This window comes from Ooceraea biroi, chromosome 1, assembly GCF_003672135.1.
Source record: "Ooceraea biroi isolate clonal line C1 chromosome 1, Obir_v5.4, whole genome shotgun sequence".
Taxonomy (NCBI): domain Eukaryota; kingdom Metazoa; phylum Arthropoda; class Insecta; order Hymenoptera; family Formicidae; genus Ooceraea; species Ooceraea biroi.
The window spans coordinates 15,026,180-15,052,886 of NC_039506.1; the positions used below are offsets into that span (position 1 = coordinate 15,026,180).

General features: G+C 46.8%; 1 protein-coding gene across 4 annotated transcripts in view; it reads right to left on the reverse strand.

Moving 5' to 3' along the window:
• Window positions 1-25,650, reverse strand: part of LOC105281462 (lachesin) — an 83,381-nt gene extending 57,731 nt beyond the window's left edge. For 2 of the 4 annotated variants that reach the window (XM_026968247.1, XM_011342713.3), the window contains exon 1: window positions 25,527-25,650. In XM_026968247.1, coding sequence (XP_026824048.1) covers window positions 25,527-25,558 — 32 coding nt within the window. In that variant the 5' untranslated portion in view covers window positions 25,559-25,650. Of the gene's footprint in view, window positions 1-13,760; window positions 15,324-25,526 lie in introns of those variants that run through there. The other 2 variants (XM_026968244.1, XM_026968243.1) reach the window with 2 other exon arrangements.
• Window positions 25,651-26,707: the final 1,057 nt, after the last annotated feature.

The following is a 26,707-nucleotide window of genomic DNA, read 5'->3' on the forward strand; positions in this document are numbered from 1 at the left end:
GGCTCCTTCACGGAATAACAATGAGCATTCTCTCAGTGTGCCTCTCTTCCTGCGCGTCGAGGCACGTTCCACGATTTAATTATTTCCAAGTGCGAGATCCACCTCCGGCGAAGCGTCGGTGCTGTAGAAAAGTTGGCGTGGGACAAGGACGTGTTAATAAAATGACCCATTGCCTTAATAAGGGATATCCGGATGAAGAAATCATCAATTCTAACACGCATGGAAATTTACTCACTGCGTGTAACAAGCTAAACGCTTAACGGTTCCTGGAAGATATTATATACGCACGGTTGTCTCCATCGGAGTTTCTGCGTGTCCTCGCACGTTTCCTATTATACCCTCAATCGTGGTAGTTTCGAGCAGCCGTGAGTTCCCGGCAGTTACCGTCACGCGAAAGTAAATCATTTACTTTAACCCCTTGCCAACATATCCGGTTGGCGTCTCGATATTTCACGAAGCGTTTCGTCACGTTAGCGGCCCCGTCAGCGGCAACTTTAGCCCCGTCCATTTGATCTACTGTTAAATAATTGAGGAATTAATCAATGTTCATAAATCGCGATAAATCGCGTTAAAATCACGTCGTGATTTGATATTTCAAACTTCCAATAATGACATATAAAAGCAATTCGCAATTCCCATTATATTACTCTCGAAATCGGGACGAGAGGTTGAAGAAGTAAATTTATAACGTCCGAATTTGCTAATTGATTCACGAGCGAATTAAATCATCGGAGTGAATCTTTCTTAATGAGATCTTATCTACCATCTGGTTTTCGTCCTCGCCGCTTTCTGAATTGGTCGGACCCTCTTTTAGCTTGATCCGATATCATGGAAATACCGAGCAACAATCTGATCGATAGAACAAAACTCGTCATCAAATCGCAATATGGTGATTCACAAGAGCCGCGTTCGTGCGATTATATCGTATTATCCGGCTCTCCTTTCGAGCGGCGCGCCTCTGTCACGAGATACTTAGCGCGATTATGGAATGACGTCCAATACATTTCCCTTGATAATTAGCGGCGAGTAATTTACCGCTTTGTCCACCTCCCTTAGCCACATTTCGATACGAGGATCTAGCGGTTCCGGAGTGGCGGTCAGAAAAAATGTATCGGAGATTCCACGATCTCACAGGAACCGGCAGATACGGCAGGAAGTCACGAATAAGCGGTTTCGTCAGCGCGTAAGTTCCGGCGCGATGGGCGGAACGGAAGGCGCGAGGAGGAAAATTAATTGCGCATAGCGTAACGTGACGACGTGAACGGGGGTTGCGCGTGCTGGTCGCGCGACGACGGGGTTGACAGAGTCTCCGTGCACACACGTATGTGAGAATATCGCGTACGCAAATCAGATTAATTACCAAGCGGATAGGGGGACGTAGTCACGGGGGAGGCGAGACGGTGCTAACGAATACGAGCACGAATCCTCGCTTTGATAAGGTCTGCCGGTCCGAGAGATCGAGAGTCGTTGCGGAATCATCGTGAGATACGATATAGGGCGAGAAGGGGAACCGAGTCGAGCCAAGCCGAGCCGAGTCGAGAGAGTGAGAGTGAGTAGTACGCTCCCGCGCACGCCAGGAACCTCAAGGAACATTAAACCAGACATCTCGTGTCCTCGTGAACCCCGGGCTTTGATCCTAATCCCGACCAGAACCCTGAGCTGTCGTCTGCCTAATCGAGTTTAGCCGCTTCGGATTTGCTGCGTAATCGGCGCTCGAAACTCATACCTGATTATGCTACCAGCTATACCAGCAACATTGTTACCTGCTGAAACGCATAATAAACTTGGCGACGCGAATAGTTCAAATCGTTGGCAATCGTCGGCTGAGCGTAGCGCTGCTGATAAATAAAACCGACAACGATGATAATGATGACGATTATGTTCTGCATGCCATCTATCGTCGGAGCAGGATTTAAAAAATTCGTAACACTACATGATATATAGGGCAGGATACATACATAGGGCAAGGTTTCGAAATTATTCTTGAAACAGACGATCTATGACTTTCAATAATTCACCGAATTATTGAACCGATATTGATTATTTCCATAATCGTCGTGTCATACCATATCTCTCTTTTTTTCACTGTATCTCCTTCTCTAGGTATGTCCAATCGTAATGCTAATGTAGATTTTAACAACATTATATGCAGTAGAAATTGTACAAGCTTTGCTCGAACTGTAACTATTGGGTTGGCCAAAAAGTAATTGCGTTTTTTTCCAATAGATGGACATACATGTCTTGAAATGTAACTAACTTCATTCTAAACCGCAAATTCATTATGTAGGTTAACAACTCACAGTTCAAGCTTGTTTTAGAAAAAGAAAGTACACGATTTCGTTAACAATTGTTTGTTTGCCGTCGATTTCAAAATGGAAAATCAAAAAGAACATTTTCGTCATATTTTGTTTTATTACTTCCGAAAAGGGAAAAACGCTGTGCAAGCTCATAAAAAGTTATCTGATGTATATGGCGAAGATGCTTTAAAACTGCGGCAGTGTCAAAATTGGTTTACTAAATTTCGATCTGGAGATTTTAATGTGAAAGATGCGCCACGCTCAGGAAGGCCAATCGAAATTGATGATGACAAAATAAAGGCACTGATCGATTCCAATCGGCGTTTAACGACACGAGAGATTGCTGAGAATCTTAACATATCGAAATCGAGTGTTGAAAACCATTCAAAACGACTTGGATACATTAGTAAGCTCGATATTTGGGTAGCACATGAGCTGAAAGAAATTCATCTCACTAAGCGTATTGACATCTGCGATTCTCTTTTGAAATGTGAGGAAAATGATCCATTTTTGAAACGTATGATAACAGGCGACGAAAAATGGATCGTCTACAACAACGTCAAACGAAAAAGATCGTGGAGCAAGCGTGATGAACCTGCTCAAAGCACTTGAAAAGTAGATATTCACCAAAGAAAGATTATGCTGTCAGTCTGGTGGGACTTTAAAGGTATTGTGTATTTTGAGCTGCTTGCAAGGAATCAAACCATTAATTCAGACGTATACTGTCGTCAACTGGATAAATTAAATGATGCCATCAAACAGAAACGTCGAGAATTGGTGAATCGCAAAGGTGTTGTGTTTCACCATGATAACGCTAGACCACGTACAAGTTTGGTCACTCGTCAAAAATTGTTGCAGCTTGGATGGGATGTGTTACCATGATGTTACCACATCCACCATATTCGCCAAACCTGGCACCATCAGATTACCATTTGTTTCGTTCTTTGCAAAACGCCTTGAATGGTAAAACCTTTACTGCTGATGAGGATATCAAATCGTTCTTGGAATTATTTTTTGCTGAAAAAGATAAGAACTTTTTTGAGCGCGGAATCATGAAGTTGCCTGAAAAATGGCAAAAGATAATCAAACAAAATGGACAATATATTGTTTAATAAAGTTTTTGTTTCCCATGAAAAATTCGCCTTTTATTTATATAAAAAAAAACGCAATTACTTTTTGGCCAACCCAATAGATTGTTTTTTATATTTTATATCACTCTTTATGTACTACTTCATGCGATATAATGTATAAAATAAATTGTGTAAGATTATGTGAAGTCGTAATTGAAAAATATGTAAAACATTTTTTGACAATAAGGAGTAATTTTACTTACTCTGAGTTCTTTTCGTTTATGTACATAATTGAATACGCAGATCCTTATCAGTTAAATGAAAAATCGAGCATATGTTAATAAAAGTTGAGCACACATCACATTATGACAAAAATCTTTCGTGCAGAACAATGTTTCATGTTCCCGCTTTTTACGCAATGTACGTTAACATGAAACGAAATGTGATATATGCAGTGTCCAGATGATATCCAGTAGATGGACCGAAACAACAATGTTATTTGATATTTTTCAACAAAATCACGAATTAAGCTTGCTCGATGGCTCGTTTATATAGCGAATGCTGACAATCAGCTCCGGCTACGTTTTTATTTTTCCCGGGTGTATCATTCGAGGCAAAATTCCTCGCAAGAGCAGAGAGATCTCGGCTGGACCTGCAGCAAGACAAATTACTGCCTGCACACGCTGATACCATACGGATTAACGAGCTTAGCGCAGTCGCCAACGAAATTCCCGTCGCGGGACGCGACACTTTTGCCAACAGGACACTCGCCATAAAGTACCGACCAATCCACCGTTCATCAGCAAACTTCCTTAGATCCAGAAGATCCTCATTTTTTTTCTCCTCCTTTTTCCTATCTCCCGCACTTCTGATCCAAAGTTGCGGCGGATGTCGACCAGTGGCAATGAAACCAGTGAATTTAGAGAAGGGGTGGCATAGCGTGTCGCGTCCGCCGTCATCAAAAGTGTGTCAACGTCGTCACTTCGTTCAGCATTGTTCTCAGTAGCGCTGATAGACGTCGTAACCATAATCTATAACGCCCTAAGAATGCGGCTCCGGCTAATTAACATCGGAATGGGCAGGGAAGCGCGGCTGGCGGGTGCGTTTTCATTGCGCCGGCAATAAATCCAGGAAGCAGATAAGCGTTATCGCGGTCTTTCGCCAGCACCTATCTGTAGCGGTCGTGGTTTCCCCGTTTCTCGAACAGACACACACGCCGGGTTACCCGCCACGCCACGTAACGTAACGACGGTCGCCATTGCGGCCGTGATAGACGTGATTCATCGATCGGTGGCTTACCAAGATCGAAGCGATCGAAGTCCGGCCATCCGGGTACAAGCCGGGTTACCCGCGCGATTGCGATATCACGGAGCTGAACGAGTTTCTAAATCGAGCATTCTTTATAGTTGCAACTCTACGACGTCAATCTACTTTCGGCCTGGGTGGTCTTTGTACCAGGGAAAACTCTGATAGTTGATATCAATTGTCGAACCGGCTCTCTTTTCCCCATTTCTCCACACGGTGAACGCTCGAAATGTTGCAAAATGCGATTTTGGTTCAGTTTACGTGGTCATGCGCACGGGGTCATATTTTTAACATTTATCTCATACATCAGCGGTCCAATTACACGCGTGCATTATGCTAAACGTAATAAGAATGACGAGGGAAAATTCCTTGAATAAATCATCCAGATTCCGGGAGGATTTTAGTACCACACTAAAGTTTTCGTTATTCACCCCACAGCCGAGTAAAGGGACTATAGTTGCTACCCGCGGTACTACGATCCTCCGGTATTCATCTACTAAGTGTGCTCTTTTAATAATCGATCTCCGTCTCACTGTATTATTCAGGAAAATCCTTGGAAGTTTCATTGATTTTACCAGGAACGTGTAACAACGCAAGGCAGACGGACGGTATCGCCGGGGGAACTTTATTCACATGGAAAATTCGACGATTACGCTCGACACAAATTTTTTGTCGTTCCTCTATCTGCGAAATTGCGTTCTCTCTGTTTCGGATATACGTCGGCGGGCGCGGTGCCAGATAAGAGAGCAGTATAGATAAGAGAGTTGTGCATTACGTATCGTACCGCGTTCGCTCGACCGTGCGGATACTGCGAATCCAATCTTAACTAACAAATCGTTATACGTACTTGAAATAAACGGCGAGCGATGAACTTTTATCGATGGCCAGGTCGAGCAGGTCGCGAATAAAGATATTGGCGAGATGTATCACCGGTGAACGCGGAATATATTCCGTGATACTCGGAAGGGCGCGGATCTCGCGCGGATCTGCTCGCGATCGTGATCGATAGGCGCGATCGGGATAAGACCGCCCGCGGAATTGACCCATCACGATACGGGGCTTAATTGTTGGCGAAATGAATTAACGGGGCGCATGCAACGCGCTTTAATTTATTCGCCATTTATCCACGTACAACTGCTTCCGGCGCGGCGACTGTAAAGTATGCCCTTTCGGCGTGAGAGCGATACAACTTCTCATCGGGGACGACGGAGGCACGGTTTCGAGTATTGCAGTAATGTGATCGCGCGTGATTCACTAATGAATCCCGAGATCGATTATCCACTGGCAAATCCGGTCTTGCGTCCGATGCGAGAGAATGCGCGAGGAAACTTGCGTTACGCGAAACGCAAAGCGGAATATTCAAGGGGAAAAGTTTCGCGTCGTTACGCCGTGACTCCATCCGTGCCGCAAATTGCACGATTCTCGGAACTGGCCATAATAAAGCGTGTGTCCGAGCGCGAGAATTATTCCCATAATAATTTTATTGCGAGCACATCCGCGAAATTGGACGTCGGCATTGACATCCCGTATATATCTCGTATTTTCCGAGGGTGCGCGCGAGGGAGTTCCCAACGCGGCGCGGAAACGTGCAAACTTCCAGAAATACTTTACACGCGGTACAGGTAATACCCTTTAAAAATGAAATGGAATTACTGGAGATCTCATTCGCAGATGTTTTCTCGTTTCCCTCGAAAAAAGCTGATTCATATCCGATAAGCTAATATCTGATTTTTCCGCGCATTAAGTCACTCATTCAAAATTCAAGGATTATGGATATATCCTGGAAAAACTGCATTAAGCCATATTTATTAATAATGTCCGCTAAAAAAAGAAATATACGCGGAAGAAGAAACGCTGTTGCGACAAATTGCAGCAGATTACATTGCAAGTTACTCGAGTGTGTCTCCATTATCTGCATTAGCTTCTCCGCTAACCAGGCATAACTTCAACGATATAACCGAGGCGGAATAAGACATTTCCGCACTATCTCGCACTAAAACTCTAACTCTAACGGACAAAAAATTTATGTATGACCAGTGCGAGCACGATGGGACGCGACGCGATGCAATGCGACGGACAGCAATAACGACGCGTTCAAATTTAAGTGATGCACCTGCAGCGACGAAATTGTCACGAGATTAAATCCTCTACGACTGTCGTAATCAGATCCAGGTAATAAACTCTCTATCTATAAATCCCCCTTTCTATCCCCGCATGCGCTCGCGTCGCACCCCTTTTCCGCATCTCCCTACCTTCCCGTGCATGCGTTTCCGTGGCGGCCTTTTCTCCCCCCCCCCCTGCACACAATTTCGTTGCTCGTGCCTTTGCGCCCACCCTCATGTATATTCTTCCTCTCCCAGAACAATTACCGCGCATTTTAATTAAAAATTCTATTAATTCGCCGCGGGCTCGTGCGAACGACCGCCGCGGAACAAACGACGCCGTTTCGAAGTATTAAAAGATAGTTTTAAGGCCACGGCGACCTCCCGATACCCCGCGCGCGTAATTCCCGCAAGGGTGGATTGCGACTCCGCCAGAACCGCACCCTCATTTTCTTTTTAATTTCTCCGACTCTTTAACAAAGTGTTAATTCCGCAGGGGGTGAGCGAAACGAACGAACGAACGAACGAACGAACGAATGAACGCGGAAGTCGTCGGAGTTTCAACCAATTGCGCTCGCGGATGTGGAAAAACGCAACGCAGCGCGCCAGCGAGAAACTTTGCTGCTCGGTATAAGTATATATCGCCCATGTGTCAGAATATTTTTGCACCCCGTTAGAATTAGCCAGCGACGTAACGCGAAACTGCGTCCTTCACCAGCGACAACGAGCACCTCCGCCTGATGATTTCGGCTTTACCGACACACTAAAAACTTAGGAGATGCGACGAGGGTGCGCAATGAAATTACGACTGCGCACGTGGCCGAACGAGCGTGTATCTTAGCTGTGGCGCGCGCGCGAGCGCGCCCGCGTCCGCGCGAAGCGCAGCTTAATTAGCAATTAGCTTGCAAAGTGCATCCGTAACAAAATACGGTCACATCTGAATATCCAATTTACGTATTGATGTATGGGACCGCGTGTCGGAGCGCTGAAATAATGTAGATATGAATAATAATTAATCGGCATGCGCCCCGAGTGGAACTATACCCCGGGAACTTAATGCATCTCATTACTGAGCGCGGAGACTCGCTAGCTCGTTCGCGCGCGCTCGCTTGCTCGTTCGGCGCCGCCAAAGAAACATCCGTGGCGCTTCGACTTGTCGGCGCGGCAGACGTTTATGTACCATCCTATATATACATAAGTACACGGCCGTGTGTCGTCGCTCGGCTTCGGGATTTGTAAAGGGGAACATCCTGCTGGCACACTTAGCGCAGGATAACGGCGCGCTTTCTATAGGAACCATCCCGCGTGCGCGGGGGTCGCCGGCGGGTGGGTGGATGGGCGGGTGTAAAGTTCGAGCTTAAAACACAATTTAGCGACGGCGTGTCCCCTATATCCGACGGCGAAATAGGTAAGATAGTTTGCGGAAAACAGGCGGAGCGGTGCAACTCGTTCGCGTGGTGGTCGAGAGCAGGAGGGAGGGCATTCTCACCACCTTGGATGTGCCCGGGAAAAATACCTGTCCCGGGGAAAAATTCTGTTCGCCGGTGCAATTAACAGGTACTTGCGCCATGCATCGCGCGAATGTTTTATAATGCCCGGTTTTATTTACTTATCTTAACAAATAGGTTCAGCAAATAGGGGAGAGCGCGAGGGGTGGGTTCTTTCGGATTTACTTGGATATTTTCGCTGCTGCGGCTCGGTTCCCCTCTTGATCCTCACCACGGGTACATGGAAAGATAATCTGCAGAATATATCAGCGAAGATTAACGAGATTCTGTCGCGAAGATTTTGCGTTTAATGCCTCGTGAAATTATTTGCAACGCAGAGGGTATTTGCGAAGAGGATGATGCAAGATAATCGAGATCGCTACGTGTGTTCGCGACATGAAGCTGCAAGAAGGCATTTTTCGTTGAGCGTGTTCTTGATTTTTTTTCTTCTTTTTTTTCCTTTTCATTCTAATCGAAATAGTTTTACAGTTGATAATAGCAGCCGCAAGCGGCGGTTTATTTAAGCGATGAAGCAAGACGAATCCTAATTATGCGACACTCGAGTAACGTTTTTGTCAGATTAAACTTTACCGTGACTTCGCTTGCGTGAAATTACGATCGCTAAGATAAATGGGAGTTATGACGAAAGTTTGGCTTAAAATGTTGGGACCGAGGATCTGATTCATCGAACTGAGCGCGGCATCGCGATAACTTTACTCGCACAGCCATTCAGCATCTTATCTCATTGTGTAATTAAATGCCCGTGTTAACGAGACACCATTTCGAGCGCGGAAGAATTTTCATTGCGTTCCTCTGTAACTGGAATATAGTTATTTCTTCATAAACTTGCGGAAATATAATCAAGGAAGATATTTTTAGTGGCTTTGAAAACGGAAAGAAACCGATTATAATGAAACGTTTCATCAGGCGGAGAAGTGACACACGTTTCATCGGCTTTCCACATTAAAATTTAAAGATTGCTCATTTCCCATAATGCCAGGTTGGAAATAGGCTTTCGCGAGCGCTGGTTTACTGATACTCATTTGTCCACGAATATTGCGTGATTCTATCTCGTAAAAAAATGTGTTGCGGTTCACTGGGAATGTCCCGTCACCGTACTGAGAGAGAAAGAGAGAAAGAGAGACACCGCCAAAAACCGTCTAAAATTCCGTCAGTGCTCGGCCAACCGTGCCTCACATTTCGTGAAAAATCCCCGCGCGAATAACGCGCGAATTGAGCCTCACCTGGGTCGAGAGAGGCACGTCTATCTTTTAATTTCCACGATCGCGAATGAAGTTCGGGTGGCAGGCGTGTATTTTAGGTGCCCATTGTTTGGCTTACAATCATCGGTGAATGGGCACCTGCGCGCACCCCCATCGGCGAGGGCGACGAGCGCTCGCGAGCCGCAACCAAACGGGAAATCCGAACGTCCAACGAAAATCGATTCCCCGTGTACCGGTGGGGTGCCCTGCTGTCCCTCCTCTTCCCCGCGCGATACCGGTAATTTGTGACACGCGATCTCGCACCGAATGAAAACTTGATGCCGTCACGTGGATCTGGCTGGCGCCACGCAGACGTTCCGGTTATTTCATCGAGTTCTCCACGGTTCCCATACAGGCGAGGGAGCGAGTGCACTCCGCATCCCTCCGGCGAATCGCGGTTCTCACCACTTCCGTGCTCGTGACCTTATATCGGAGAACGGCGTCCTGATAATACCACGATGTTGCTCGATTTATTCTCCCTCGATCGAAAGTAATCGCGCATACGTGGGAGATTAATAATTCAGCATCGCTGTAACCTCGCATTTACGATAATTCCCAATACATTATTACGTGCGTGTCTACATCTCGATTAATCTAGCCGATAAACACTGGCAATTGTTAATCACGTTTATTACGCCGTTCTTCGGTGTGTATGTAAGTGAGATCATTAGTATTGATAAATCAGAAATATAATGCTCAGTAATATAATAAATAATCGAACAAATGCTCTCTCGTACAAATTATAATTGCGAAATTGCAATAACGAGTTGTCGCGATGCGTACGCTCGCGTGGCGTACGCGGTTTTACTCTCTGACGTGCGTTAACGCGCGCTACCAGTCTTCCGTAAAATTTCATTGAGACAAGTTTGACGAAACCAGCTAAAACCTGCAACTTTTATTGTTTCCAGGAATTCCAGCGAAACGCGGCGAATTCCGCGAGTTCGTAGATTTAAACTGGGTGGTGGTGGTTTACAGCTGAAACTCGGTTCAGACACTTCCTGGCACGGAACGCCGGAAGTGCATCCACCCGTTTGCGGAATCGATCGGATACCGAATATATCACCGATACGTACCCAAAAATATATCAGGCATATATCGGACCTACCAAGCATGTCGGACTAAGTCTACCAAGTTAATCTCCGCGAAAATCCGACGCAGAAATCTTCCCGCCGAGTCAGGCTCGTCGGACGACTTTACTCTCGTCTCAAGGCAGCGCATATTTCCGCTGGGAGGTTGCACAGGGATTTCCGGTAGCTCGCGGACGCGATTTTGCGCACCTGCGGCTGTCGCAGGTAACGAGCACTGTTAGATGTGTGCGGCACATCGCACGTATACACGTGAGCGCACACGTATTGCGGCCGACAGTCGCACGCCCGCACAAAGGATTCCATTAGACGGTACGAGCACGCAGATCCTGCCCTTTGAACGTACGTAAATCAGTGACAAGTCGCGTACGAACAGGCACTCGAGGAACGGACTTCGAGGACGGCGGGGGAGTACATCAAGGCAGCAGAGGCCGTTCTGTCCAATGTTCCTGTTCTCCATCCTCCTGGAAACACTCGTCTTGCCCGCCGCCGCGCGGGAGAAACGCCGCGCCGACGGTGACACGGTGAAAATGGGTTTTCGATCGGCCGCTGCTCGGCGACATGCGCTCGATCGCGTAAGAACCGAGATCCGCGTTAATGACCGATCGCTTTAATTGGGAGATAATAGATCTCGCGGCGGAAATTGTCTCCGCTTGGATTCGGTCCGTCCGTTTTGAACACACACTTTTTTCATCAACGCGCGTTAACGCCGAGTGAATGCAATTCGACAATTTTGTTTGTGTCACTGCGATTTCAATTATTCATATAGAGATACTTGACTCAAAGGGGTAAAAGTAGTCAGAAAGCTTGCCTAATGAATTGTAAGAAGAAAGAGGAATAAGCTGGAAGAATACAAATAATGCGTTGAACAGAAGGAATCCTTGAAGGAAAGAATACTTGGGATGCTTGAGGGTAGGTATACTTAAAGGAATTCCTTGTATGTTGTAGCAAATGCTTTGATTAGTGCAGAGAATAATCGTTTTCCTCGTAACGACAGCTTTCGGTTATCCAAAGATAAATTGCTGCTTCGTATTCACGAAATAATACTCGATTAATGTACGTCCTCTTCATAAGAAAATGCATAAAAATCTGTCAATAACGTGATTAGGATTTAATTAGAGGACAATGAAATGCAATTAATCGCGGGTAAATTAACAATCAGACGTAACTGCGTTCACAAAACTTCTTTGACACGCGATTCACTGACTATTTCTCTTCCCGAGTCGAAATTTTAGTTCTACATTGAACCTTGAATTCTTCATTTGAGGCGTTATTCAGCGTCTATTTAGCTACTACTTTAATACTAAAATATGTCCGAAATTTCCTTTTTTGCCGCTAGAGCGTCAAAGCAGGTTACGATCAAGATTATAGCCGAATGTTGCAGGGTCAAAATAGCATCTTAACATCTGTTTGTAGGAGTTTGAGTTTCAATGTAAGAGTTCTAGGTTCTATTTTCCTAAAAGTAGGTTCGTACGACTGCTAAAAGCATTAAAGTAGGAGCAAAATTTCGACTCGGGTTATTTCCTATTTTTTGTGAATACTGTGGGGAACCGAGGAATGAATTTAGATATGAAATAACTGCCCTCAATTCCTTTAAAAATACGTGCTTTCATGTAAAAAGAACAGAAACCGAATAAAAATACAAGTCAAGAAAGAGGTTGACCGTAATTTTGCACGATATCCTTATATCAATATGTTCGCTGATGAAGTTATATGTTACAGAAGATTACATCTCGCGATGGAAACTTCCGTCTTCTGTTACTTAAGATAAAAAGCACGCGATTACTTGTGAACAGGAAGACATGCTTTTCAGATAATGGAGAAGATTGACCATTAAACATAAGCGCATTGAACACCGTTAATGCGTTCAATCGTGCAATGTCGTTTAACGTAATGCCCATTAAAACAACGCTTGTCTCGAAAGAGACATCCTATTACTTGTGAGAGCACTTTATCGTTCGCTCGAATGTTTCCAAGTAATTCAGTTGAGTTTCACATGGAAATGTTTATAAAGTGTATTCTATTTTGCATGCATTTAAGAAAGATTTCAGGCAGCAGTAAGAACATCGCGTAATCGTATAATATTATAACATAATAAAATTATCACTCTAATCCGCAAATTTTTCCGCCGTTACTTTGGGAGCAGAGCCGCGTTAAAAACGCAGAACCGACTGGTTCCAGCGGGATAATACGGGATAACGCGGGATAACTCGATGCAGTCGAAGAAATCACGGCGACGTGTATTTTATATATATATCTACGTGTGGAAAATCCCCGAGATAAATAAATCGCCCGTCTTCGTTGTAAATTGAAATCCACCGGGTATCGTTCGTTAATGCGGTGTCGCATAATACCCAGGCGAAATTAGACTTTAAGGACGAGAATGCCCGTCTCTCGCTTTCTCGCGCACACGACAAACCAGAAATCTCGTTCCCGGGAAAAAGTGGACGGTCTGTGACAGTGGAAAATGGGATTTCGATCGTTCGCGGGACACCGGGCTGCCGTTGAAGAACGAGCTGGCGGTGGCCAGCTGCGGTGGATCGTAAAGTAGAAACGGGGGTGGACCAATCAGAATGAGAGAAGGAGACAAAGACTCTGTGCCCCCTCGCTCCTATAATATTAAGCCAGGATATTAAACGTCCACAACGTTGAAGCGTTTCCGGGCGGGAACTCGCCGTCGCCTTTTTCCCTCGAAGAAATAAAGCGAAAGGAGTACCAGGAACACGAGGGGAGGATGTGATGCCGCCGTAGAATCCGGAATAACGTGCCTCCCCTCGCGACGTAAACGCGGTTGCGGCGCGAGTCATAGGCCGCGTACTCGCACGCGCGCGAACGATGCACGTTCTTTCGAAAGCGGACTTCGCGGGATGATCCCTCATCTCGGGCGAGTATGGCACAGGGCGCACGTACCTCAAGACAACCCTCTTAACAACTGCCTCCTGACATTCGACCGGACGCGATAAACTGCCCGACAGTCTTGTCTCTCCGTGTAAAAAAGTAACTGCCGGCACTTCGCTCGCTTTCCGACGACCAGCTTTACCGTTTTCACAGAGCGAGGAAACGAGAAAAGATCGGCCACTCGGAACGCTCGCGAATAAACTTCCGGTATCGTGCTAACGACGGTGACATTCGAGGGGTGAGTTCCTTCCTACCTTCGCGTTTGCTTCGATTTCGACCAAAGGGGATGGAGAATCGCTGCCAGTCCATGTCGATGGCGTTTGTATGTTCGCACATAGCGTGTGCACTACGTCGCACACGTGTACACTGACCGGGAGGATCGCGGGGGAGGATTAAATGGGGCGAGAGCCGGCGATATCGAGCGGGATCGAAGGAAACGCCAGCTGCGATTATTTGCGAGATGAACGCCATTCGATGTTCTCGAGTACCACATACGTTTAGAGGAGCTAGCAATAAGAAAACACGAGGCGGCCGTGTTTCGGAAGATAGTCGGCGAGTTTCACGACGATAATCAAATGACATTGGCGAAAGGAAAGCAGGGGAGGAGTACGACGCCAGGGAATTATGGGGCATCGGCAGCATGCGGGAAAAAGGGAACCGGTTTCTCTCGAGATATCGTAAAGTAGTAAGGTCGTGCGCGGTGTGCAAGTGTTGGGTGAGTGGTGGAAGAACGACTTTGGAAAGAAAAGAGAGAGATCCGAGAGAAAAATCGGAAGAGTAGGAAAGGAAACACATAAGATAAGCTAGCGGAAACGAGTACGCACACGTGTACATGCGCAATGGTGCATCGAGACCTTTCGGACGATCGGGGGTTTTTACGGCACGGCTGATCGAGGAGAAAGCTTTCCTTCATTATCTGCGCATCGACACAGAAAGGAACGCTTCGCGCTCAGCCACGATCCCGTACGATCCGTCTTGCTTCGTTAACGGAAAACTGTTTGTCCCCCATTGTAGTCGCGAAGAGAAAACGGAACGTGATCGATCGATTGATCGAGACGACGACGACGGACTCGCGAAGACGCGCGAGAGTACGCGAGTGGAATCGGCGTTCCGGAGTCTCCTTGCCGAACGTGGTGGAATTACACGGATTTATCGGACACAAAAGAAATCATTCGTCGGGAAAGTTATTAGAAAGAGAATCCGTACGACAGATCAAACCATCGTTGCATCAAACACGCGCGCGCGCGTGCACGTCGACATCGCTCCGTTACCAGACCGACGATAATTCCGCGGTAGATATACGAGACGCCGGTTCGTGAGTTCCTTGCAACCTGCGACCCGATAGTTGCAAACACCAAATGAATTAGTTTACGGTCTACAAAGGGCGGTCTATATGGGAACTAATGAAGCTCAAGCCTCGCAGAGAGCAATCTCGTTCTGTGAAATATCCGTGAATTTTCTTGGCAAGCTGCGCAGCTTGCGGCACAACAATTGATAAGATAATTCCGACTGAAACGCACAGAAAAGTAGATCAAAATCGTAAAGGCACGGAGAGAGGATTCGAACGCGAGCGAATTGTGGAGAATCAGAGAATCCACCAGAGAATCCGCTGTGCTCCACCGCCACCACCCCCGCCGACGAGCATGTTCGACGTGATCGGTGAAACGCGATGCCACCACCGCGGCAAGTGGAACGAGAACGAGCCAAGTTTGCGAGCTTCGCAGTGATAATCCGCAACACGAGGTAGCGTGATACGGAGGGGTGCACGACGATCGTTCGAGTGGTCGTGAGAGTGCAGCCGCGCGGGAGGGCGAAGAAAAGTTGCGGCGTGGCGCGAATAGACTAATTAATTGGGGTTAAATAACTGACTGTAAAACACTTGGCGTGTCGACTCCGGTTCCCGCGAGCGGACGCGAACTCGCGCGCGCGCGCACCCGACTAGTCTCGGCATGGGTTGTGAGTTGAGGTCGAGCGACTCGACTCCGGAGGTCGGAGAGCAGGCAAGGTACCTTTAATGAGGTTGATAATGGGGTGGTTATACAGGCCCGGCCCACCCTCTCGTCTACGGACCGCGATAGTTCGCCCACCTCCATCCTTTGCTTCTACCGGCGCGGCGCGCTTTCTTCCCGCCACTCATTGATTTCGCGGCGCGGGGTTAATCGGGCCATGAGAATTTCGTATTTCAGCGGATTTTCAGCCTCCACGCGAGTTTAAACACTCGCCTGAGAAGCACCATTAATTGGACCCTCCTCCTGGCCGATTCTACTCGCGCGTTCGCTTGTTGGATTGGCGGAGAGAGAGAGAGAGAGAGAGAGAGGAAAATGGAAACCCTTCGCGCCGGCGAGCAGTTGCAGTTCCACGCGGCGGTTCTACGTACACTGCGCGACCGTGAGAGACTGACGGACGCTCCCCGAGTGCTCAAGATAATTTTCGATTCTGCTGAACTGTCGTTCGTGGGCCCGTGATCCCGAGGCGGACAATAGAACTGGGTCGTGCAAACCCGCGTGCGAGACGCGCGGCGAGGCCGCTGTTTAAATAGTCGTGTTTGGACGAGCAATTATCGCTCTCGTTCCACGCGTTCCACCTGTAAAAATACTCCCTCGGGTCGTCTTCCTTAAGATACGTCATCGTGTCTAGCTGAGACACGCGTACGCCCTCCTTCGCGCGAGCGCAAATGAATAATCGAGTGTTCTCCACTCGCACGCCTCCCTTGCGCGCAAAGGGTGTAATGCGCCGTGACTAAAGCGCGCGCGAGGGATTCATGTCGCGGAAACGCGTAAACAGCGGATGCCGGTAAAATGTCGAGGAAAACAAGGCCTCGTACACTCCGTCGCCCCCGTCGTCTTCGTCGCCTCCACTCGCGCAACGAATAAATTCATTCGCAGGCGCAAGGATCGTCAACGGGGATCGTTAAGGTCCGCGCGGCTTGTCAAACTGGTCATAACGCGAGCGTAAAGGCGAATCCCCGGATTTGGATTCGGTTGACGAGTTTGACACCGCACTCGGCGACAATGTTCAGCGAACAATCGCGGCGAACGATGACATCGACGACGACAGTGGCAGTCAGAATCCGCTCGAGCATGAACGCAACTCGTTACACAATGTTGTAACAAGGAGAGGGTTGTTCGTATCTCGATCTCTTTATTTCTCTTTCTGCCCCTCGAACAAGTGTGACATCGGAGGAACGCGAATGTGCACGCGCGACACAGGCCGTCGAGCTTTCGTGTCGACACTAAAACAGCCGTAAAGATGCGCATGGTTACGCGCGTCCGTTGCTCCATCGTCCGCGTAAACTGTCCGAAACTGTCGCCGAGGCTCGTCCAGTCGAAAAGTCTAGCTCGCTCGCCGAAACGGTCGAGCGATCCGACACGATCGAAAAGGGGTGCGCTATCATGCGCGACCGCGCGCCGATCTTTCGGCCGACGAGCGCGTGTGGATCCTTCATAACTCGGTTTCGTGATTTATTGCGACCGCGGTGATTTTTCATCGGGCAGCCTACGAAATAAAGTGATTGATTGCGCGTGGAAAGGAGTGACGGCGAACGCGGCCGAGCGAGAAAGATGGAGAGAGAAACGAGAGGGCAGAAGAGAGGAATGCGGGAGGAGACAGAGAGCGAAAGAGGAAGCGGGATATATTTGTCAAGATCTCTCCCCCTCCCCGCGGTGGATCGTTAATTTACGATTGTTAATTCGCGAAAGAGTTACCACTGCGGGCACAACGAGGTTGCCTCAGACAAGCGATAAATTCACGTGATGTACGATCGTGGGATGATTAATGTATTGTTAATCAGTATACGGTAAAAATTACGGTTACTAGATTCCTTTCGGCCGGTTAATGAGATCATTAGTCGGCGCGAAGGAGCGGACATACAGCTGTCACCACGATTTTTGTACGTATGCCCGAAAATTGTCCCAAACTTGCGATTTGCATTAATGATCATCATGACATCAACGAGCAACCCATTCGCCTCCGCAGTTTTCGCTTCAAAATATCAATTAAGAAGTTTAACTTGCTTTTACGTGCGGGAGATTTTGAGCTCTTACGGCGCTTACAGCGAGAGATATTTACACTATAGAGGATTAAAATCGTTTGTAAGAGGATTCCGTTAAGGCAACGAGACACGAGATTTTCTAACGCGCGAGCGATATTTATTTAAGAAATATAAGAGCATCCTCGAAATACAACGCTGCAATTTTTATGATATTTTCGAACTGATCGTTAAATGTTAGAAAAAAAATATCGCGAACATACATTATGAATATGAGCATTGCATTCGCATGCAACTCTAATGTAAAAACAGTTTTGTAAAATATTATAAGTAAATAATAAGCAGATTGACCTACTTAAATCTTTCTTTCATGTGCAAATTCGTTTTAAAATAGATCTTCGCGTGTTATGAGAATGTTAAGCTGACATTTTAAGCTGATAATTGATATGTACGATAACACGTCACATAATTGGCCTAAGATAAATTCGTAACAATTTTTAACAACTTTTACATGGTATCTTAGAGAAGTCTTAATGATTCTTAGAATTTGTTAAATCTCTCGCTGTGCAAATGCATTCTTTGATGCATTTTTTCACGCAAGTTTTCCATCACGCGCGTAATAAGCACACGCGACAAAGTCCAGCACTCAAGTATAACCGCGAATAATCGAGAGGACGAGCGACAAAGTGCAACTGATGTCTATTATGAATCAACCGTGACCATTCTCCGGACATGAGAGTCGCATATACGGTCGCAGGAAACGAGTACAACATCAGGGAATTACGAAGCGGTACGTCGCGTCGCTTGTAAGCCGCTGACGAAAATGTGGCGATGATAAATGCCTGCTTTTTCCTTCGACGAACGTCATTAGCGTTGCCCTGCGATTCATCATTGGTAATTAGCCATGAAAACCGCAGCAGCACACGAGTACTTTGGCATGACCGAGAGAACATGAAGAATTGCGTACGCCTGTTCCGACATTGGAATGACGATGCGGTGAATGAGAGAACGAAAGAAATTCTGGAACACTGAACTTGCACGAGGGATGACTGCGCACTCTTGTAGCATTTTAGCCGGCATCCGCGACGGCTGTGTTTGCCGAAGGAAAATCTGAAACGTGCACGAGTCAACGTGACATCCACGTTGATTTCCAACTTCTTCCAGACGCGAAAGTTCGCGCTCTTTTGCTCGTGGATTCGGATCCCGCGCAGATTCAGTATTTCTATTCGCGGGTTAGACACACACTGGTGCTTATATTAAGTAGCGTTATCCTTTTAAATCATTATATTAATGTTTCAAATAGCATAGATATGCGAATAGTTTAAATTTTATTGAACATAGCAGTTGATTTATTATTTTATACTTGCTATATTATTGGACATGTAGATATAGAAATATAAAGATAAACACGAGAAGATAGACTCTTAGAATAATCTTGGCGAGATATTTCGAAAATGCGCATACTGCTTAATTTTTGACGAGGAAGATACATAAGTGAATTATAGGAATATTTCTGGTATCACCGCGATGTCATCCTTCGCACGAATTTCGCGAAATTTCGTTAGCTCCCGAAAGCAGAAGAAGAATCATGTTCATGAAGTTATGTCGCCTGTCACTGGTACAAACTACAAGCTGATTTCGGATTTTATGCATTAATAAGGTAGATCGATGATATCCATAACGAGGACACCGCGCATCGATCGGCTGGTTAACAAGCATATTAAAAGTGTACTACGAACGTATATGATACCGCAAGTCAGATGTCAGTAAGAAGTATGAAATATGAGATTGATACGTAGATACATACATACATAGTGGTACGTTCGATCACGCGCGTTCCATTGTCGTCTCGAAAAGGTACGGTGAAATCGCCGGGTGTGCTTGGCAAGTTACAGGCGCTTGTAAGGGTCGTGAAACCCGCAGAAATTGAATTAAAATCGATGACAACGTTCGGTTCACCGGATTCCCAATAACATTGCCTTTAGCACGTTGCACGTTTTTTTTCTGCCTATTCGATGGAACGATCCAATTTCGCCATATCCTCCGCGTCGGCCGTTCCGTGAGAGACGAGCATGTGGTTCCGCGCGCGCAGCGGCCGCTTGCGTGACAATTAGAAGCGGACAAATCGGCCGTGCGGGCCGATAGCGGAGACGATTCGTTTTAAATCCCCGAATCGTCATCGTCGTGGGGCACGTGTCATGGTGCGAATCACGCTGCGAATCCAATGGCGAGGTGGCGAGTTTAAAGGGTTGTTAGCTGAATTCGCGACGGCGCGGCGGTGGCGGCGACGGACTCGAAACACCGCCATAATTCACGCGGTCGCGTCCCACTCGACCCTGTCGCGAGATCGTATCGCTTTGTGAGTGTCTAGCTCGCGTTCTCGCAGTGGGACATGCACATGCAGACACGGAAGTGCACTGTTTAACAATTCCATTCTTGTCGCGCGCGCGAACGCGCCAGAGAAAACGTTTCGCTTTCCCAAACCACTGTTGGTCCCGGGGCTAACTCCCTCGACGAGTTTACGGATGAGAGAGAGAGAGCTTCTTAATTTTCGGGACGACGTACCTTTCCGACGCCTATCCAACTCCATTTTCATCCCGCGATACGCGAGCAAGAAGGAATTTCTGCTTTCTTCACGTTTCACGGATGCCCCACCGACAGCATGCGCGTGTTTTACGGATTTATAGGTTTTACATATTTTGCATGTGCATCGGAATAGAGAACAAGCTGACCAGACTGTATGTTAAAATCGATGAATTGGACTTCAGCTTGTATGATATTACATAGGATATACTTGGATGTATTCGGCTGCTGTTTCGATATGCTATCGAATTTCTTTCTTCATTTTACTCTTGACATTTAGTCGAAATATTCATGCTATAAGCTCTTTATAGTCTTTTGATCATTTTGTACTTTGCTGTTTCCAATAGATATTGGTAATTCGATACGTTTCATAGATTAATCTTTTGAAAGGTTTGCTAAAATCCTGATTGAAAAAGAAGATTAAAATATCTATAGCACTCAAGTACTTTCATCAGTCTAATATCTTAAATCAGTCTTTCGTCGCATTTGTGTCACGAAAGAAAATATCTAACGTATCCACACAAAATAATGTAGAAGTTAACTGTCAGAGCGAATTCAAATAAATGTTATACGTATTTTATACGTATGTGTGCATCTCGCGTTGCAGATTTTTAATGACACCTCGTCGAGAATGAAATATTCTTTTCTACAGATATTGAATTTCGTTACTTGAATATTGTTTCAACTAAACAGACCTCGAATAACAATCGTGTGCGATTGAAACGGTTCTCACATTTTCCTCGTTTCACTTAGGCGCGATTGAAAAGTTTAAAAAGCGAAGACACGCGATTAAATCCGTGTCGTCCTGTGGAAAGTGAGCTTGATACGGCCACACTGTCGGACACTCGAGAGGAGAATTTTATCGGCTCGGTTAAGTCATTAGACCAGGAGTGTTTCGGAGTCGGGAGCGCGAAAGAAATTAATTTCGCGATAGCAACTCGGCTAATCGCGAACCGTATTTTGAAATCTCATCCCTGATACACTCCGAGTGCACCGAATGCATAAATACTTCGTTGCCCTCTGCCCTAATAAGTTTCCCGGCTATAAATATCTAACCTCGAGTCGTCTTCGCGCATGCACTTGCGAGACGCTAGAAAAATTACGGTGGTTATATCAACGTGCATCAGCATGCATCTCTTTAACAATGTCGACTTTTTAACAACAATACCTTTTGTCTTGCGATAATAATTATCGTTCATAAAGGTGATACTTTGTACGATACAAAATCTGATCCTCCACGAACGGCACATAAAGGAGACAGGAGAAGCAGGATTCAAAAGATTCACACGTTACTCAGCACGGACGAAACTTTGAATTTACCAATGGTATTAAAATATGATAAGTCGCTGAAGTTAAGCAGCTCCGAAGCACACCGGGCATGAAGTACGGCCGCTCAACTTTAACGGCGGGCTCCGGGCCCGAGGGCAAAATAATTAAAAGACTATACCGCCAAAACTTGCCCGTCGAAATATTAGATAAACTTTTATTATCTCGTAATAAGAGTGGCTCCGCTTCGGCATACGTTTCGAGATATTTTGAGGAATATCCTTTCATTACTTCCGAAGGCGGCTTGTAAAAGTTGGCGCAACTGCACATTTCCCGTTCGCGCGTTTGAGCTCTCCGTTCCACCGCTTCGCCCTATGAACGTGGCTGCGAATTAAAAACAAGAGGCAACAAGAGAGAGACGCGATTTTGGATTAAGTATAGATCACGAAGGGCTGAATTCGAAGCTTATCGCCGGCTACAGACAGCATTTCCATTCTGAGCGAATAATGCTAATGCACTTTGACGCAGTGGTCCCGCTCGTGTGTCATTATGCATTCTCCTTTGCCTGTAGCAAAGGTGGATGCACAGTCGAAATGGCAGTGTGTGCGACGAGAAAGAACCGAGAAACCGCATAGGTACCGAATACCGAATCACGACTGCGTCTCACATTCATGTAACGCACGCGAATCTCCACGTCTCGGCGCTGTGTACGGAGATTTCGGCGCGTCACGACGCGCGGAATTGCTGCGGTTTAAATGGTTTAATAGCGCTTCCGCGTGCAAATATGCGAGACCGGGCGACCGTGTCGGCCGGTAGTAGTGCGTTGTTTGCGAATTAGGTGTAATCAAACGCAAAATCACACTGGCAAATATCGTGCGATTTACCAATCGCGAAGCTCCCGCAATTAATCATTCGGTGCGACGCGCTATTTAGCCAAGACGTGCTTGATCACGTCGAGAAGGTACTATCCGAGACGCCGTGATTGCGCGCACATTTTGCTGCACCGTCTTACCACATCTCGACAGCGAGGAAAATGTTTTGACGAAAATTACTCAATATTTATTGAGTCGTTCACTTAATAACAGTCGATGGAAGTTTGTCAAAAGCGCTGCGACGTCTTGATCTTCAGTATTAAAGTTTTATGATTGAATTTCGAGTAAGAGATCGACCGAAATTAAGCCCTAAAGTAATTTTTGAATAAAAAGAAGCATTTCTTGATGTCAATCTTGATATTCTTAACATGTGATTTATTTGAAACTCAACTTAATTCTCGGCGTTGCGAATCCCGATATAAACAGATTCTGCGTCGAGCAATATAATTTCAATTTTGAGGATTTCGAATGCGTCGGAGAGTGCCATTAACAGCTAACGTGGCAGGGAATACTCGCCGTGTTAATAAAAGCATGACAGCGAAAGAAGAAACTTATCGCGAGCGTGAGCCATTTCTAGCGTGAATAAGGTATGACCCGTGCGTCAATCACGCGCCGTCAACTGTCACAATGAGATACGAAATGTGTGATAATTGCTCCGCTGATCTCCTAGCAGATTTATGTACTTAACGAATTAAATTGTTCCTTGTAAATGTCAGTGGAGTGACGTTCACTTTTTAAGCAGCAATCAATTCAGCGATTAATTTCCCTCGTCTATTATCTGATTATTGTTGCGTGCATTATTTCGAAGACCACAGCGAGAGGAGATTTGTACAATCAATTTGGACTGCCAATCAAATGGTGCAATATGCAATTGAATATTCTTAACGCTCCATTAAGCTAAATATACACCCGTACTGAATAGATACACGAGAAAAACTTAAATCCTCCCTCTCTCTCTCTCACCCATCTTCCTCTCCCTCTCCCCCCTCTCTCTCTCCCCCATCTTCCTCTCCCTCTCCCTCTCCCTCCCCCCCTCTCTCTCTCTCAGTCCAGAAGTCTATTTCTCCAATAAGCGGTTTACTTTTAATGGCGCTATTATTGGAGAATCTGGCGGGAATCTACTTTCATGTTATAGTATCATACATTTCGTGATCTGTCCATACTATCTCAATTAAGATTCAACTAGCTACAAATAAAATAGTATATGTGAGAAATCGCTGTATTTTTCTTCTACATTTCCACATGAATCATTCACAGAGTTTTCGAGATTCTCTCAAGCTACAATCAGATGTATCGAAACGATCGCCCGAGAAAGACGTAAAAATGAAGTTGGCACTAGAATCCGGAGCTACCGGGGGAAGGCATCGGAAATTGCGCGCGGAGCGCCCAAATGCCCGCGCTCATTCGCGAGATACATAAACCACCCCTGTCCAGATTATCTGTTTTATTCGGGCGCGATAAAAAGTCGGCGGCACAGCCGACAGCTTTACTTCGGCCGCGCCGTGCATAAATTAGGACTGTAACAATTTTGCGAGACGTAAATCGCGGCCGAGTGCGCGCGGCTTTTATCGATATCTCCTCGCAGAGAGGCATTCCGGCGTGAGTAACTCACGTGACGACTAGATTTAAGGGTTGCCGGCGTTTATTGCGGCCTTATCGCGCGGGTATCGCGAGCCGAACCCGCGCCGATTAAAAGGAGAAGAGGTTCCTCGCAGTGGCGGCACCGGATACAGTACGCGCGACTAATTCGCGACTAATTCCGGCCGGTAAGAGGCGAGCAATTAACGGTTGGGGCTCCGAGAGCCGAATGGATTTACGGAGCCTTCGGTCGACAACGCGATAATTCGGCGCTAAGTCATTAGCCGCATTCCCTTCTCCGCGCGCGCGTAATGGACGCCGGCGTATATTTCAGCAGCCGTAATCCGCCGCGGCGGTGCCCCACGTGCGAGTGCGCGGCATCACGCCGGAAATCTTCCACGATTACCTCTCTCGAAATTTCTGCCGTTTATCTTGCGCGCGTTCAGGACATCGCGAGTAATCACCCGGACGCGTGATCCGCACGCGCGAAGCGACCTGTCCGACGCGCTTAAAGAACCCATTTCCTCAGCCGACCGACTGAGAAAGAGAGAATAATTATATCACGCTAGAGGGACAAAGGGCAGCCCATTGGACCTGACTTCCGCCGTTGATAATTTATACTCGCCGCGATTCATACGGGCGATTGCGACCAGCGAGGGTGGCGCGGCCAAGAGATGGAAGGCAAAAGAATGCGAAGGAATTCGCACAAGGGAGGGATACCGAGACGAAAAGAATAAGCCAAGAGAAAGGACGGACAGAGAAAGAGGGAGGTGGCACAATGCGGCAGCTTTGTACGTTTCCATTTGAATGCGCCTATTTTCGGCTACCCGCAGCTTTGCTGTAGGCACGAGGCCGATGTCCGCGATCCCGATCGACATGCGGAAACTCATTGAAAAACGTCATATTAGTCGTTGCGAGATTGGTAGCGTCGAATCAAAGGAGTCCATCGGAGATGCTGAGTCGACGAGATTCCGAGATTCGTGAGAGAAACTTCACGCTTGAACTGCACGACTAGTCCCGCCAATCTTGTAATCGACGCGACGGGATAATATAAATTCGCGTTTAATTCGACGCGGATCGTTCCCGCGAGATCATCGCGGATCCCCCGGGCATGCGAGGCGTCAGCGTCGGTGGAACACCGGTCGCGGCAATCTCGTTCGTTCGAATTACAGCCCAGGCCTCGTAATCACCCACTGACTTTTATCATCCGCGTAATAAACAAACCGCAATCGTAAAAGCTGCCCGTAAAATCCTCGTCGCGGTCGGTCGGTCGGTCGGGGACGAGGGAACAGCGACAGCGCGCGCGGTTAATGCGCGCACGCGGACCTCGTGCGGAACGCTCGTAAAACGATGCAACGAGTTTCTACCCCTGTTCACCCCCTGGCCGTTCTCAATCTCGAGGTGCGATCTCACGATCGCGAGCGACATCGGGAGCGCGCGGGACTGCCGACGATCGCGAGACGATCACTCGTTCTCACGCGCCCCTCGTGACAAAAGGGGGTTGCAGCAGCAGGTAGCATCGAAAAAGTTCCACGAGAGAAATAACGTAAACATGGAATTCACCGCGAGACGAAACCGCAATCGCATCGCGTAACGTGCGTGCGTGTAACGTGCGTGTAACGGCGCGTTGGATTGGTGATGCGTTGCAGAGGAGTGCGTTGCGTTGGGGTGCGTTCCGGTGCAGGCAGGGATCGTGGCTAATTTTGTTAGAGATGGGATTTCTTTTTTTTTACCTGATGACGGATCGTTCAGCGCGGATGCCCATGTCGCGATGTAGAACACCGGGATCGCGAGAACGGGGAGCATATTGTTACGTGGACGACGCGGCTACGTCAACTGGCGAGTAGACGCCAGGCGTTGCGGCGCGGTGCCGTCGCCGCCACCGCCGCGACGCGGTTCGCTTTGCCGCCAACCACGCGGGCGCCTGCGTGCTCCAGGCCTCCTCGCTTCCACGCTGCGTCCTCCTGCGACTTCAGCTTCTCGCATAGCGCGCGGTGCCTAAAAACGGGCTACCAGGCTATATGTGGCGAGGTACCTGTTTACTGTCGAGCGTAACTCAAACGCTAGCGCGACGAAGCGCAAACGTGTGGCGCGATTGCGTTTCGCGTGCGCATACGCGCTCCGCGAAAAAGGGGGCTGCAGATGCAGTGATACGGGATGCAAAAGGAGAGATGGGGTGTGAATACATATGTATGCGCTGCGCTTTTCCAGATTATCTTCTCAAAGTATTTCGGGAGATGTCGAGAGCTCTCTCTCTCTCTCTCTCTCTCTCTCTCTCCTTTTTATTCTTTTTTTCTTTTTTTTGGCACAGAAACAACGACGGAATCTTTTCTCGAGAAGTGCTTGAACAGCGTTTTTCCTGAAATTCTTTTGGAGAGTTCGATTAAATTCCTGGCAGAACATACTTATCTTGAAGACACAATTGATACGCTGTCTGCTTTGTTTATAATGAAATCGCACGTGTATTGTTATTAAAATTATGTCCTGTAAAGTTAATGTTGAGCAGGTGATCTTAATGAGACCTCTTCGTCAATCATTCTCGCAAACAGACTTTTTAATGCAATCGTCAGAATGCATAAAACTTACGCGTGAAATTGAGACGTCTAACGCGCTCGTGATTAATGTCAGGAGTTTCGTTCTAAGTTATAAAGAAACGTACGCAAAAACGGAACTCGTCTAATTGTGAGTCTCACTTTTATTCTGATTAACGAGGACGCCTGTCGAAAAAGTCGAGTCAGAGCGAGTTTGCATGTAATTACTTTCGCAATAATTACATTGCCCTGTAATCGTTCTAACGATCTTATTTCATTTCGCATCTGCTTCTTGTTCTCCGACACGAACGAAGTTAAAAACGTCTTGATATTTATTCACGAAATAGATTTTTATTATAGAACTTAATTTATATCGTTTCCGT